This window comes from Bos grunniens, chromosome 1, assembly GCF_055505025.1.
Source record: "Bos grunniens cultivar Pamir isolate PY7600 chromosome 1, Bosgru_T2T1.0, whole genome shotgun sequence".
Taxonomy (NCBI): domain Eukaryota; kingdom Metazoa; phylum Chordata; class Mammalia; order Artiodactyla; family Bovidae; genus Bos; species Bos grunniens.
This window is the reverse complement of record NC_141165.1, coordinates 26,725,709-26,740,655: the sequence shown is the minus strand read 5'-3', so window position 1 is coordinate 26,740,655 and position 14,947 is coordinate 26,725,709. Positions and strand designations below refer to the sequence as shown.

At 45.7% G+C, this 14,947-nt stretch overlaps 1 protein-coding gene across 21 annotated transcripts in view; it reads right to left on the bottom strand.

The window, feature by feature from the left end:
• Positions 1-4,352: 4,352 nt before the first annotated feature.
• ARMC8 (armadillo repeat containing 8) overlaps positions 4,353-14,947 on the bottom strand; it is a 108,890-nt gene continuing 98,295 nt past the window's right edge. For 12 of the 21 annotated variants that reach the window (XM_086359576.1, XM_086360101.1, XM_086359748.1 and 9 more), the window contains 3 exons: positions 12,420-12,492; positions 10,984-11,077; positions 4,353-6,917 (listed from right to left, as the gene is read on the bottom strand). In XM_086359576.1, coding sequence (XP_086215702.1) covers positions 6,884-6,917; positions 10,984-11,077; positions 12,420-12,492 — 201 coding nt within the window. In that variant the 3' untranslated portion in view covers positions 4,353-6,883. Of the gene's footprint in view, positions 6,918-10,983; positions 11,078-12,141; positions 12,493-14,947 lie in introns of those variants that run through there. The other 9 variants (XM_086359498.1, XM_086360003.1, XM_086359657.1 and 6 more) reach the window with 1 other exon arrangement.

Genomic DNA, 14,947 nt, shown 5'->3' with positions numbered 1-14,947 from the left:
TAGGGCCACCAGGGAATCACCAAGCCTAATTTTAAAACCTGAGAGCTCCTCATGGTGGCACCAGCTTTCACTCAATTGCCTGGTTTAGTTGTTCCTTCATGGGTCGCAGGAGCTGTTCAGTAACTGTCACTACTCCTGTGAGTAGTAACACGCCAGCTACCCCTTCTTACCGGTTTGTTCTTTGCTTTATTGTAAATGCACTGAGCCTGGGCGTACTCTTTCCTCTCTGACTTGGGAAAAGGCTGTGTTCTTCTACACCATGAGGCAGATGGCTGGTTTTCTCATGAGGTGACTCTGTGCTTATGACCTGAAGAAACTCTCTAAATGGACAGTTTGTGTCCACAAACTGTCTTTTTTGGGCACACTACTCTGTCCTCCAGTCTGTAACATGAGCCCTTCGGGGCTGGGGCCAGGGACACAAGGAAGAGTCAGGCTGTAGAAGGTTGGGATCAAGGCCTGTGACACTGGGTTGAATTCAGTTCAGCTGCTCAGTCGTGTCCGACTCTTTGTGACCCCGTGGACTGCAGCATGCCAGGCCTCATTGTCCATCACCAACTCCCAGAGTTTAGTCAAACTCATGTCCATTGAGTCAGTGATGCCATCCAACCATCTCATCCTCTGTCATCTCCTCCTCCCACCTTCAATCTTTCCTAGCATCAGGGTCTCTTCTAGTGAGTCAGTTCTTCGCATCAGATGGCCAAAGTATTGGAGTTTCAACTTCAACATCAGTTCTTCCAATGAATATTCAGGACTGATTTCCTTTAGGATAGACTGGTTGGATCTCACTGCAGTTCGAGAGACTCTCCAGAGTTTTCTCCAACATCAGAGTTCAAAAGCATCAATTCTTCAGTACTCAGCTTTCTTTATAGTCCAACTCTCACATCCATACATGACTACTGGAAAAACCATAGCTTTGACAAGATGGACCTTTGTTGGCAAAGTAACATCTCTGCTTTATAATATGCTGTCTAGGTTGATCATAGCTTTTCTTCCAATGAGCAAGTGTCTTTTAATTTCATGGCTGCAGTCACCATTTGCAGTGATTTTGGAGCCCCCCCAAAATAAAGTCTGCCATTGTTTCCTGTTTCGCCATCTATTTGCCATGAAGTGATGGGACCAGATGCCATGATCTTTGTTTTCTGAATGTTGAGCTTTAAACCAACTTTTTCACTCTCCTCTTTCACTTTCATCAAGAGGCTCTTTAGTTTTCTTTGCTTTCTTCCATAAAGGTGGTGTCATCTGAGTATCTATTTCTCCCAGCAATCTTGATTCCAGCTTGTGCTTCATCCAGCCCAGCATTTTGCATGGGTGATAATATACAGCCTTGATGTACTTCTTTCCCAATTTGGAACCAGTCTGCTGTTCCATGTCCAGTTCTGACTGTTGCTTCTTGACCTGCATACAGATTTCTCAGGAGGCAGGTAAGGTGGTCTGGTATTCCCATCTCTTGAAGAATTTTCCACAGTTTGTTGTGATTCACACAGTGAAAGATTTTGGCATAATCAGTAAAGCAGATGTTTTTTGGGAACTCTCTTGCTTTTTCGATGATCCAATGGATGTTGGCAATTTGATCTCTGGTTTCTCTGCATTTTCTAAATCCAGCTTGAACTTCTGGAAGTTCTTGGTTCACATACTGTTGAAGCCTGGCTTGGAGAATTTTGAGCATTACTTTACTAGCGTGTGAGATGAGTGCAATTTTGCAGTAGTTTGAACATTCTTTGGCCTTGCCTTTCTTTGGGACTGGAACGAAAACTGACCTTTTCCAGTCCTGTGGCCACTGATGAGTTTCCCAAATTTGCTGGCATATTGAGTGCAGCACTTTCACAGCATCATCTTTCAGGATTTGAAAGAGCTCAACTGGAACTCCATCACCTCCACTAGCTTTGTTCATAGTGATGTTTCATAAGGCCCACTTGACTTCACATTTCAGGATGTCTGGCTCTAGGTGAGCACACCATCATAGTTATCTGGGTCATGAAGTTCTTTTTTGTATAGTTCTGTGTATTCTTGCCACCTCTTCTTAATATCTTCTGCTTCTGTTAGGTCCATATCATTTCTGTCCTTTATTGTGCCCATCTTTACATGAAATGTTCCCTTGGTATCTCTAATTTTCTTGAAAAGCTCTCTAGTCTTTCCTATTCTATTGTTTTCCTCTATTTCTTTGCATTGATTGCTGAGGAAGGCTTTCTTATCTCTCCTTGCTATTCTTTGGAACTCTGCATTCAGATGGGAATATCTTTCCTTTTCTCCTTTGCCTTTAGCTTCTCTTCTTTTCTCAGCTATATGTAAGGCCTCCTCAGACAACCATTTTGCCTTTTTACATTTCTTTTTCTTGGGGATGGTCTTGATCACTGCCTCCTGTACAATGTCACAAACCTCCATCCATAGTTCTTTAGGCACTCTATCAGATCTAATGCCTTGAATCTATTTATCACTTCCACTGTACAATCGTAAGGGATTTGATTTAGGTCATACCTGAATGGTCTGGTAGTTTTCCCTACTTTCTTCAACTTAAGTCTGCATTTGGCAATAAGGAGTTCATGATCTGAGGCACAGTCAGCTCCCAGTCTTGTTTTTGCTGACTATATAGAGCTTCTCCATCTTTGGCTGCAAATATAATCAATCTGATTTCGATATTGACCATCTGGTGATGTACACGCATAGAGTCTTGGTATTTCCCACGACCTTGGGTCACCTCTGGATGGAAAGTTGCCTGCCCGTTGTACTCAGCACCATCAGCACAGGCCCCATGAGAACACTCAGTGGAGCCCTCCCTGACAGACTCTTGTCAGGAAAGTTGACTCCACGAAGGCAGGACAACCGCCCGCCCCCCCCCCCCACCCCAGATACAGAGCCCACCAAGGGGCTGTGTTCTGACCTTTGTGAGTGGTCTCAAGATGGGGCGGCTCTGTCAGTCTGGGCTCACCTCTGAGCTGGCTCCAGAGCCCCACACTTGGTCTTCCACACCATGGGTGTTGTTTGGCTTTGAATGAGTTGCTTGGGGGTACATCCAGTTCACAGCTATCTGGTCTCCCCAGAAGCTGGGATGCCAAGCTTCCATTCCTGGAGAGAGGTTAGGTGAGAAATGGAGTGACCAAGGCCTCTGAAAGCAGGGGAGAGAAGAGCAGGTGGAGGGACTGGCCTGTGTGTGTAGGTGTTTGTGATGACCTTTCAGCTTTCCCAGGATGTGGCTGGGATGGCAGGGCTGGGATGGGGAAAGCAGGAGGACATAGGTGACATGGCTGGGGTAGGAGGTGTGGTGACACACCCCTTCCTTCTATTGCAAGGGTGCTTCTTTTCTCAGAGTCCAGAAGGTTCCTGGCAGAAGGAATGAGGGTGGGGTGAAGAGAGAGGAAGAGAAGCTCCTGAAAGTGATGGAAATGTCTGCTCACCAACAGAGGAGGGAACTCCTTGGTAGACACCCTGGGCCTGTGGGATGGGCACCGTTTAAGGCCTTACGGCTTCTCCCAGGTGTGAGCACCCGAGAGGGTGGAGGGCAGGCCTAGTCCCACTAAGTCAAGGAGGTGGCCTGACTGTCTCAGGCCCTCCACTCAGCCAGGGGGTTGACCGTCCAGCAGAGCCAAGGCCAAGGCTGGGAGCTGAAGGGATAGAGGGAGGAAGGCACTTGGGGGGCCATAGCATGGCTCCCTCAGCTTGCCCTGAAGCCAGGTCAGGACCAAAACCCTCCTCAGGCTGGGAATGGACACATGCCTCCTGCCCAGCACCCAGGGAGGTCAGTGCCAGGGGCAGGTCCAGGGCAGCACTAGCCCCACCACAGGTGGCAAGGTCCTGGGACTTCTCTGTCAGCTCTCCAGCAGGATCAGTGGTCAGTCCCTGCTTTTCCAAGCCTCGCCTCCAAGCTCCTCCTGTGGCAGGGGAATCGCCTCCCCCACCAACCACCTCACCATCTTCCCCTCACGCTCTAGGGCAGGCATCCTTGGCTTTCCCTCAGATTCTAGTGAGGCCAAGAGACAGGTGGCGTGTCCCTACGTTTCAGACATGGGGGAGGAGGGGAAGAAGGTGGCACGCTGGAAATACAGGTCATCTGCTAAGCTCCGGGCTTGAGTCCAGCGGGTGCTGGCGGGGGAGTGGCACACAGAAAGAGAAGAGGAGAGGATGGAGGGGGAGCCCTGGGAGTGTGCACCTGTCAGTGGGAAAGGGGGCTGCAGACAGCTGCAGAGGCTCCTGGAAGCCACAGTTATCCTAGGGTACTAGCTCTGTCTCTGAAATGCAGTCACTTCCCAGCCTCTAAATCATCAAGAATCCGGGTTTCGAAAGTCAGTCCACATCATCTTCTAATGTTTCCTACTGTTCTAGATATTTGGAAAACAGACTCCTTTTTAGAAGTTGCATGCTTTTTTCTTGGCTTTTATTAGCATGTGTTAAAAATCATTATCCAAACACTACCAGAAGAACATGTATTGTTCTGCATAAAGTGCTTAAGGAAAAAAAATGCAACTTATTAAATTGGACATTCTTTTCTAGTTCATAAATTTTGGGTTACAATCAGGGCACAAAAGGAGAAACAGAATGCAGTATTAGAGAGAGCGAGAAGCTTAGTTAAGAACTTGGGTGGAGACACAAGCCCACGTTCCATTCCCCCCACTTCCTTGCAGACAGAACACTGCATCTGCATAAAGCAGCAAACAGCTTTGTTTTAATAAATACATTTTCCTTCATTCAAATCAGAAAAGTTAATTATCATAAAGCACTTTTCCTCTGACCATCTGTTTATAGCCACAGGCAAGATTTATCCACAGAGTTTAAGTGTCAAAGTGTCATTTCATTGGGCTTTCAGCTTTCTAATGCTATCTGGGTTCAAGATTGTCTCAGCAATTCATTACTGGTTTATTTATATTTACCTGGTACTTAAAAATACCAACTCTATAGTGTTTTGTGTTACAAATGCCAACCAAGGATATTTTCTCAGTACTAGAAATGTCAGTGAGTGGGCCTAAATAAGGCTTTTACCCCCAGAACACTCCATTTTCTTTAAACTGGCTTCTGCACATTAGCACTCTGATGGTTGCACAAAACCCAAGTCCCTGTTGGGACAGATTTTAAAATCATTAATGTTCTGAAAGAAAAAATACAACTTGGAAATCTCTGTGTTTGAATCTTGGGTGGTCATGTTGAGAACAGAAAAAAAAAAATGGCATTAAATACATTTTAAAAACATTCATTTGCAATCAAACATATTTAAATCTTCCAAGGAAGGAGCAGGTTGGTGATGGAGTGGCTGCACCACCGGCAGCTCCGTCAGGAATGGCAGGCAGGTTTGGGAGCCCATCGGGTGCACAAACTCAGGGCAAGCTTCTGAGCATAGACCCTGCTTCCTGGCCACGATGCCTCTGAACTTCTTATAGCCAAGGGAAAAGGAAGGTTGGTTGTACCTTCAAACAGTCAGGAGTAATCATGTTGAGTTCACCTTGAAGCTGACCCAGAAGTTGGAGCAGGTACCAAGCTAAGGGCTGCCAAAGGGCAAAGCAGTCCTGACTGGAAAAAGCTGTCATCTTCGGTCCTCCCAAGGGGACCCCCTTCCCTTCTCTCAAACTTCAGTGCTTTGGGCTCCATGCAGGAAAAGATCTTAGCCACATCATTTACTAAAATTTCCATCTCACTTTACGAAAGCACACTGAATAGCAGTCCTGAGTGACAAGTATATAGAATTTGCTGAGTACAGCCAAGAGAAAAACAGCTTTCTAAACTATTCTGTTCTCTGCTTCTTCCTACAGATGCATCTGTAGGACATTCTTTAGTTTCACAGTGATATATGCTGTTTCAGGAAGCACAAGGTGATTGGACTTCGTTTCCAGGAAGTGGTGACCTACTTTCGCTGGAGCACAAGTTTCCATGACTGGATCTAAATCCTGCCATCTATTGCTACACCAGTGACAGGGTTTAGGGCAGCTGGGAGGCTCCTGGTGCCCAGTTCCTGCCGAGCGGAGTCCACCAGTCGTGGCTGGGTTTCCACTATCAGTAGTTACATTTCCCTTTGATGTCTGTATTTGTCGCCTCACTCCACTCCAACCTGTCCATCTGACTTGGAAGCCTGAGAGCTTATTGAATTAGTCTGAAAAGAGGCTCTGTACCTGCTGATATTGACGGCAGTAAGATGCTAGCTTACTATTTTGCACAGCACCATATATCATGCCTGTTACTCAGGCCAACTATAGCCAACCTTTTCTTTTTTTTTTCTTTTTTTTGTTTTTTGTTTTTTTTTTTTATAAAGAAAATCTATGTAAGTTGAGGTTCAGAAATGCATATATTTTTTTACTTACAAATATTCATCTGACCAAAGTTCAACATAACCTTTATGGAACACTTAACAATTGTTTTGTTTTTAAAATAACATTTCATTCAAACTGTATATAATTCAGTAAATTTTTTTTTTTTAATACAGCAAGCAATGCTTAAACCCTGGAAAATCTGTAGAAAAGAGATTTTCACACAAAATAAGAAAAGAAAACTCTGAGGTATCCCTCACACACACATATTCATTCATTCTGACCTTCATCCACACACATACACAAACACACACACATCCGTGTGTGTGCAGACATACATCCATTCTCACTCACAAAGTGGCTGCAGCATATGCAAAAAACTGTAGGTCCAAAGGAAAATAATTGATTGTTCTAATAAAGAGTCCAGGTAGCTCAGAAAGAAACAAAACAAAACACAATAGTCCTCTGAGGAAATTACTACCTCAAAAAAATGTTCTCAAGATGAATTTGAGATCTAAGCCTACCAAATTGCTTTTGCAAAACAGCTCCCTGCAGTCCAAGGTGACTTGTGCAAATAGAAGGAATCAAATGAGGCTAGTTCCTGTACTTCCTTTATCAAGGATGTGGGATGCCCGCAGGTGCCCAGGGTGTTCTCATCACGCCAGGTACTGCTGCAGCGCCGTCTTTGCCCTGGAATCACAGAGTTCCTGTTAGCCATCATCTCAGAAGTGTAATCAAGGCTCAAAGATGGCAGCTGGGAAAGTAAAAAAATAGGTTCCCCCAAGGGAACTGGGGTGAGCCCAATGGAGTGCCTACTATATAAGGGACAAAGATCTGTGGTCAGCACACACTGCAAACTCATGCTGGCTACATCCCCTTCCTGTAGTCCTGCTCTTGTCCTTACAGCTGCTGCAACTCACGGACATTCTATAGTTCTCCTCTGTCAAACCTGACCTAGGCAGGGGTGAGTAGGTGCTGATTAGAAAGTGCATGGGAGGGGCCAAGAGCTCATGGGATGAGTCTGTTGCATGGCTCAAAACTGTGGGAGGTAGGTTATGATTTTATCCTGTCCTTCACATCATGCCTGATGACACTGACTGATGTGGGTTGTTATGGTGACTGGGGAAGGTAGCTAGTTGAAGAGGAAACTGTGTGTGCAATGTAGGCCATGCCTTAACCTGTCCCAAAGAAGTGCCTTCCTTTGACCTGGGACTGAGAAGGCCTCCTTTACTCTCCCATCATGTGCTTGGTGAAAGCTGCAACTGTGGAAGTCAAGTTTTAGCAATGGTCTCTTTCCCCTTCTAAGTTATGGGAAGAAAAGGCTAAAATTTTCTGTTACTATTAGCTATATACCAAAGCAGACAGGGCATGCAAAAAGCTGGACTCAAGCACAGTTTCTTTGGTGGTGTAATGGATACAATCTATAGTCTTAAAAGGAAATCAGCTCAGGGATACTCCTGCAATTATTTAAGACTCTATAAAGATGATCGTTGCAAACAGTCCAATCCATTAGAACAGAAAGCTCCATAAAAACCGTTCCAAGTTATGAGCGAGTTGGGTTCTATGAGGTCGTTTTCCTAGGAAACAGTTTCTGAATAATGCCATAGGCTACCTCTCATTGGCCATAACTTCACAAACCCGAGGCCCTCTGAGCCTGGGGTGGAGAGGTCTAGTTGGCAATAACTCCACATCTGTTAAGTGTCTGAAAGTCAAAAGGTCACACAGCCTTGAATACAGAAAGAAACTTAGAGATGTTGCTGTTAGGTCACAGACTGTGCCATGGTGGGAATGTCTACATGAGGGTCTTGATCAAAATTCTGCATTACTCTTTAAAACTGCCAAGTCAGACTCCTTGTGGATCTTTCTAAGGGTTTGGCTATATTGGACCTCAGAGACTGTGCCCCCGTGATCTTTCTGCTACCTATTACTATCTAAGGAGTCTTTCCAATGGATGGCTTTAAGGCAAGGTCACCTTTCCTTAAATGGACTGAGGTAGAGTAGCTTGGACCTTGATTCTTTTCATGGGGTTTAAGAAATGCTGAAAACATATGTGCCATGCAGGTTTTGGGAAACAATACTGCTGCTGCTGCTACTGCTAAGTCACTTCAGTCTTGTCCGATTCTGTGCGACCCCAGAGATGGCAGCCCACCAGACTCCCCCGTCCCTGGGATTCTCCAGGCAAGAATACTGGAGTGGGTTGCCATTTCCTTCTCCAAGTAATGTTAGGCCAGAACTTAAACCTACCTCACTTCATGCTGGTGAGGTCTCTTTTCAGGTCGTTCCAGAGAGGGTTTTAAGCAGAACTATTTTAATTTCTGAACAAACACAAGAAAAAACCCTGGGAACAGCCTGGCTCTTGGCCAGAAGAGATGGGCTGACAGAGTCTGTTACTGCTGCTGTGGAGGCGGAGGTTCCCGCTCTCAAGGTGGAGCTCAAATCCCGCCTTCAGCATGCGCCGCCCTGACTTCAATGTGCCTTCGATGGCATACTCATCTGAGCAGCAGCTTGGGGATCTGTTTTCTTTAACCCACTGGATAGCAAGCTCCAGGAAGGCAGGAGCCCAGCTCTGTGTGCTCTATCTGGCCCAGCCATTTACTCGAGGAGCCGTTAAACAAGTTCCTTCCCTGGAGCAGATAAGCAATCTGACAGCCATGACACAGTGTGGTGTGTCCTCTGGGTGCTATGGGAGCACAGAGGGGTCCCTAGCAAAGTCTGGGGGCCAGGGTGGAGAATGGATCTGGCAAGACTTCCACAGAGGTGATAACCTGATTTGAAGGACGGATGGTCACTGTCCAAGCGTTCTCTGCCTTTGCTTTTAGGACACCTATTGCCCAGGTCTCTGCGTCTCCCAGTGGTTGTTCTTTCTGACCTTTTGCTGGACATTTTTCATTCTCTTCTAAATGCTGGGGTGGAGGTGGGGTATCCCAGTCCATAGTCCTTAGCCCTTCTGTCTTCTCTCCTCTTGTTTATTCTCCCTAGGTGACTCCAGGCAGCTCCATGGTTGATATACTATCCCAATTCATATCTTCAGCCCCTCTCCTCTGAGTCCCTTGGATGGCTAATAGCATCCAAAAGCTGGCACACCAAATGACAACTCTTGATTCTCCAAGACTTGATTATCCTTCTCTTCTCTTTTTCTTGGCATCTTGGCAAATGACCATCTTGGTAGACCTCTCTTCAGTTGCTCAGGCTAAAACTCTAGGCATTTTCCTTTCCTCTCTTTAATATCCTACATCGAATCCATGAGCAAATCTGTTGGCTCTGCCTTTATATTAAATCTTGAATCCAACCACTTCTCAATACTCCCACCACTACCTCCCTCCCTTCTCACCTAACACAACTGCAACAGCCTTGACTGGTCTCCCCGCTTCCATTCCTGCCCTACTGCGAACCATTCTCCACAGAGCCACCAGAACCAGCTTCTAAAAATTCACATCAGATACTATCTCTTCCATTCAAAACCCTCCAATGACCTCCTATTAAACTGCATAAAAGCCAAAGTTCATGCTACAGGCTACAAGGCTCTTACTGCCTCCCTGCGTCTACTTCTTCTCACTCTCCCGCCCATTTATTTTTCCGCATTCCACTGGTCTTCTTGCTGTTTCTTGAATGCTCGAGCTCACTCCTGCCTCAGGACCTTGAACCTCCTGTCCCCTCTGTCTGGAATACTATTCTTCTAAACATCTGCTAGGCAGACCCTCTCATTTCACCGAGGTCTTAGATCAAATAATGTCACATCTTCAGAGAAGCTTTTACTGACTAATCTATATGACAAGAAACTTTCTTACTTTCCATCCCTTCATCTTGGTTATACCTTCAGTACCTCTCACTATATGTGATCACATTACATATTCATTTGCTTATCGTCTGTCTTCTGTACTAGAACGTTAGTTCCACGAGGGCAAGGACTTCATCAATTTTATTCACCCTTATATCTTTGATGCCTGAAGCAATGCTTGGAAGAGGTCAGTATTAAAAAAAAAAAAGTACTTGTTGAATGAATGGGAAGTCAGAGAGAGGCCTGGGATGGCAAATCTGGTGGAACAGAATGTGTAAACACACGAAGGTGTGATCCTATAAGAGGGCAGGTGTGGCTGCAGCACAGAGGAGGCATGGGGGCAGGGGGGCATGAGGAAGGCAGGGCCAGACCACGGAGCACTCTGAGACCTGCCCAAGAGTCTGCAGGATGAAAGTGAGCTGGAACATGGAGGCTGTATTGTAAGTGTTCACAGCCAGAAAAAACATTCTTGGCTATCCAGAGGTTAGAGGGGTCTCAGACTGTACTCTCGCCTCCTCTAGTAAATGGTGAGCTCACTAAGGACAGGGACTCCCTCCTGGTCACAGCTGCAGCCCCAGCAGCCAGGCTGGGCTGGCACAAGGCAGGCACTTAGTGAGGTTCTGAGCTAATGAATGCTTTTATAATTGGCCCTCATTTCTGCTCTCCAAAAGGCCACATGCTTTTCTATTCTAAAGATCAAGAGACTGAAAGGGAATGGCCTCAGGATCCTTTCTAGATTCCCATGATGGTGGTCCAGGCTCACATTCATTCACAGTGAGATGAAAATCTTTAATAATCTGCCAATTATTGGTTTATCTCTGACTCAGATGTCACACAGTTGGCTCACAGATTACTAAAAAGGGAAGCCAAGAATCTAAAAGACTTTTGAGTTTGACCCTGTGGCTTACTAAGCAATTTAAACTCTTTCAACAAAGAATTCAACACCCCAAAGCAAGGACCTTTAACTTTGATACTCACTTGTCACAAAGATTTGAATCTGGTGACTGACTCAGTTTGTGTAGAATATCTACGATGCCCATGTCTCGTAATTTATCCTGGCGTTCTTGTGAGCCTGAGAGATGAAAGCTAGCAGGTTACTGGGAATATTACCCAGGCCATTGCTCTCTTTAATGTACAGCCAACAGTCTGGAGCCTTACCAGTGTTCTTGCCCCCTCCATCCCCCCCAAACCAGCTCCCCCAGTGTAACCCAATCTCCTTGTGCTGGGATTCTCTAACAGTGTTCTAACTGGTCTCTTGGCCTCTTGGACCCTGCTCCCTGGGTTCTGCTGCTGGATCAGTTTCTCCACAGACCACAGGGTCAAGGCCAGAGTCTTCAGCTGGGCACAAGGTCCTGCCATCAGGCCTCATTTTCATCATTTTTTTTCTGGACAGACTTAGCCAGGTTCTTCCTACTCCAAACCAGTCTCGTTTCCCACCCCCTCTATTCCCACCCACTCTCCTCTGATTTCCCAGCACTTCCTGCTGCCTCTCAGACCATGGCACCTCCAACTCCACATTGCTTTGTCCCATCTTCCAACTAGATTAGGACCTCCTTGAGGGCAGCTTGTTTCCCTGGCACCTGGGCCGGCAAGTGGTCTCTTGGCCCATGCATTGAACCCAGCTCCTCCTCTTTCTGCTTTGTTCTGGACCCACTGCAAAGTGTAATTCCTCCAGATTCTCTCCTCACTGAGGCGCCCACAGTGACTCACTCATGCACTGACCTCCTTGAGACTCAGTGAACCAGAATCTCCAGGGGTGGTGCGCAGAAATCTGCATTTTACAAAGTCCCTCAGGTGGTGCTCATGCAGCCAATCCAACACTGAGGCCCACTGCACTCCTCACTACCTTGGCTGTTTACTGGAATCACATGGGGAATTTAAAAAACCACTTATGCCTGGAGCCCACCCCAGGGATTCTGACTTAACTGGCTGATGCGAATGCACAGTCAAGGTGGAGCGCTATAGAGGCCTGCTCACACTCACCGCCTCACCAGGCACGGTGCAGTTCTCCCTTCTCACCAGCCACCCTCTTCTCCCCCGAGCTTACCTGCCTGTGGTCCTTCCGTGTGCTCCCCCTGCACACAGTGAAAGGTCAGCCCTCCCGCCCACCCTCACCTCTCATCTTCTTCAAGTGCATCTCACCATCCTCCTCCTCAGCTCTCAAGGGCAAGGGCTGTCACTTCTCTAGGGTCTCCTCCAATCCCCACGCTCAGTACTCCGGAACAGTGCTGACTCCAAGGTGGGGACTCCATGTTAGCTAGGCCAGCAGATTCTCATTCATACCTAGGAGACTTTGTTGGGTGCTTGGGGCCCAATGAGTGGTGCCTCTACCCAGGATTTTGAGGCAGTTGATGCCATTCTTGTTTGACACCTTCTTCTCCATAATTTTTTTTTAGATCTCACCAATCTCTTACCTTCCTCTTCATTCCATACGAGGTTTGATATACAAAACATTGCGGCAAGCTGCAATTTGACATGTGAATGACCCTATTTGATGCAGAAACAGAAAAAAAAAGGAGGTACTCTCATTTGAGGTAATTTTTTGTAACATACCACAGACAATTCCAATAGCCTAAAAGTCTGAAGCAGGGGCCTCAAATCCAAATGTCTCAAGGGGTACAAAGTTAGTGCTAATGGGTGAACAGGTTGGGCTAAAGACAACAGAGAGTGGTGGGAAATTTGGTACACTGGGGAGTGAAGGCTGCCAGGACTCCATACTCAAATTTTAGAGACCCTCGGGCTGGCCAAGCAAAACACCTCAAGGGCCACAGGTGCAGTCTGCAAAACTCAACCCATACACACAGGAACACTGGCTTAGGACAAGTCTATGCTTTTGACTATTCTCTGTCTACATAAGGAAGCGTTCAGGGCCAATAAACTGGATGGATGTGCACTTAATATTTATCCCTTTGGCTACTGATTATCTGATTCAAATTGCTTGCTTCTTTAGGAACAGCATAAAAAACTTGACTGAGTCTCTACTATTATTAAGGACTCTCCTTATTCTTCTAAACGCAGTCTCATTTATTTCTCTTAATAATGTACTGAAAGTACAACCATTTTTGCTTGTTATTATTTATCCAGATAGAGTGCTTTTTCTTAAATGAAAGAGGACCCTAAACATCTTTACAGATGATGTTTTTGGCTGCACCATGTGGTATGTGGGATGTTAGTTCCCTGACCGGAGGTCAGATCTGCAACCTGCATTGAACACATGGAGTCCTAACCACTGGTAACCACTGGACCGCCAGGGAAATTCATACAGGTGATTTTTCAATTGGTCAATTAAAAAAATAAAGTTCTCAGTACACTTAAATAACTCATGCATATCTGGGAAATACCATGACATAATATATGCTCAACAGTTTCTTGAAGGCTGGGACAGACTCTTCTTGCCACGTAAAACTGTATCTGAACTAAGCAGAGATAAAGGATATGGTTTCCTTCATTAGAATTCTACGGCTGGTGATTCTTTTTCCCTCCTACCTGCCAAGGCTTTTACAGAGCTGTCCAGTTTGGGCTCCACTAAGACAAAACAGAATAAAATGCACCATCTACTCCCAGCATCAGGCCATGAATGAGTATTTGTTGAATAAACAAACTTATTTATATTGCAACACTAAGCATTTACATCCAGCATTCACTCAATGAATTTTTTTTTTGAGAAAACAAATTGCTTGATAGAGAAAACTGAAGGGTGAAGTTTTCACTAATTTTAAGTGAAACGTACAGAAAAGATCTCTTTAAAGGAGGCAATACTTATGCAGAGGAAGAATAAAAAATAGGAAGGTGCCAGGTATACAAAGATCAAGAGGCACCAAGAAGAAGGAAAAGTTCCTGAAAGGGTTTGCGGTAAGAAGAAATTGTAAAGCTGTGCATATTGAGAAGGAAAAGCAGAGTAAAACGTGGAGAAGCAGGCATGGCTAACTGTGGGCCCCTGTAGGCCAGAGTAAGGATGGATTTCACTGAGGTGACAGGAAGCCCTGAAGGATTTAAGCAGTGGAGGGACAACATCTGATTTACATTTTTAGAAGATCATCCAGGCTGAAGGGATTGGAATGACAGTGCAGAGGTGTCTAGGAGGCTATCATGGTCCACAGGGCACGAGTAGCTGTGGCCTGAAGGGTGAGGGTTGTGGTGACAGAAAAAAGTCAACAGCACACAGATCGGTCTTGGGGAAGGCTAACAGGACCTACTGACAAAGCGGATTAATGAGGTGAAGGAGCTGGAGAAATCAAAATTGACTCCTAGAGGTGAGCAACAGGGTAGATGGCAGTGCCACTGTACCGAGACAGAAACGGTCAGGAGAGGGAAATTCAGGTTTAGGGGAGATACTTAAGAACTGATTTTTAAGCATCAATGTCAAGAGGCTTCAGACAGCCACATGGAGATGCGGAGGAGGCAGGAGGATATGGGAGTCCTGAGCTCTGACGAGAGGTCTAGGCTGGAGGTATACCCTCCATGTGGCCCTTGGATCTTGCTCCCCTCATGAAGAAAGAACCGGCATTTGTAAAACTGTAGACACCATCGGAGTAGCTTCTTGTCAAGGCTTTTGAAGGCCATGTTGTGTTTTGCATTGCTTGGTATCAATGTAAATACTATAATGACTGTAATACTATAATGACAGTGTAAAAACTATAATGACTAATCTATCAGAACTGACTACTGAACTGGAGCCCAGAAACCAAACAAAGAACAGAGATGACAGTCAAAGCCATGGGAGTGGATAAGGTTCCCTAAACCAATGGTTCTCAACTCTGGTCAAACATAAGAACCACCTGGGAGTTGGTTAAAAAAAACACTGATGCCCAGGCTACACCCCAGAACTATTAAATCAGAATCTCGTGAGAAAAGGGGCCAAACAACAGTCTTTGCAAGCTCTCTCCGCTATGCAACAGAGGCACTGAACCATCAATCTCAGGACCATACAAGGAAGAAAAGA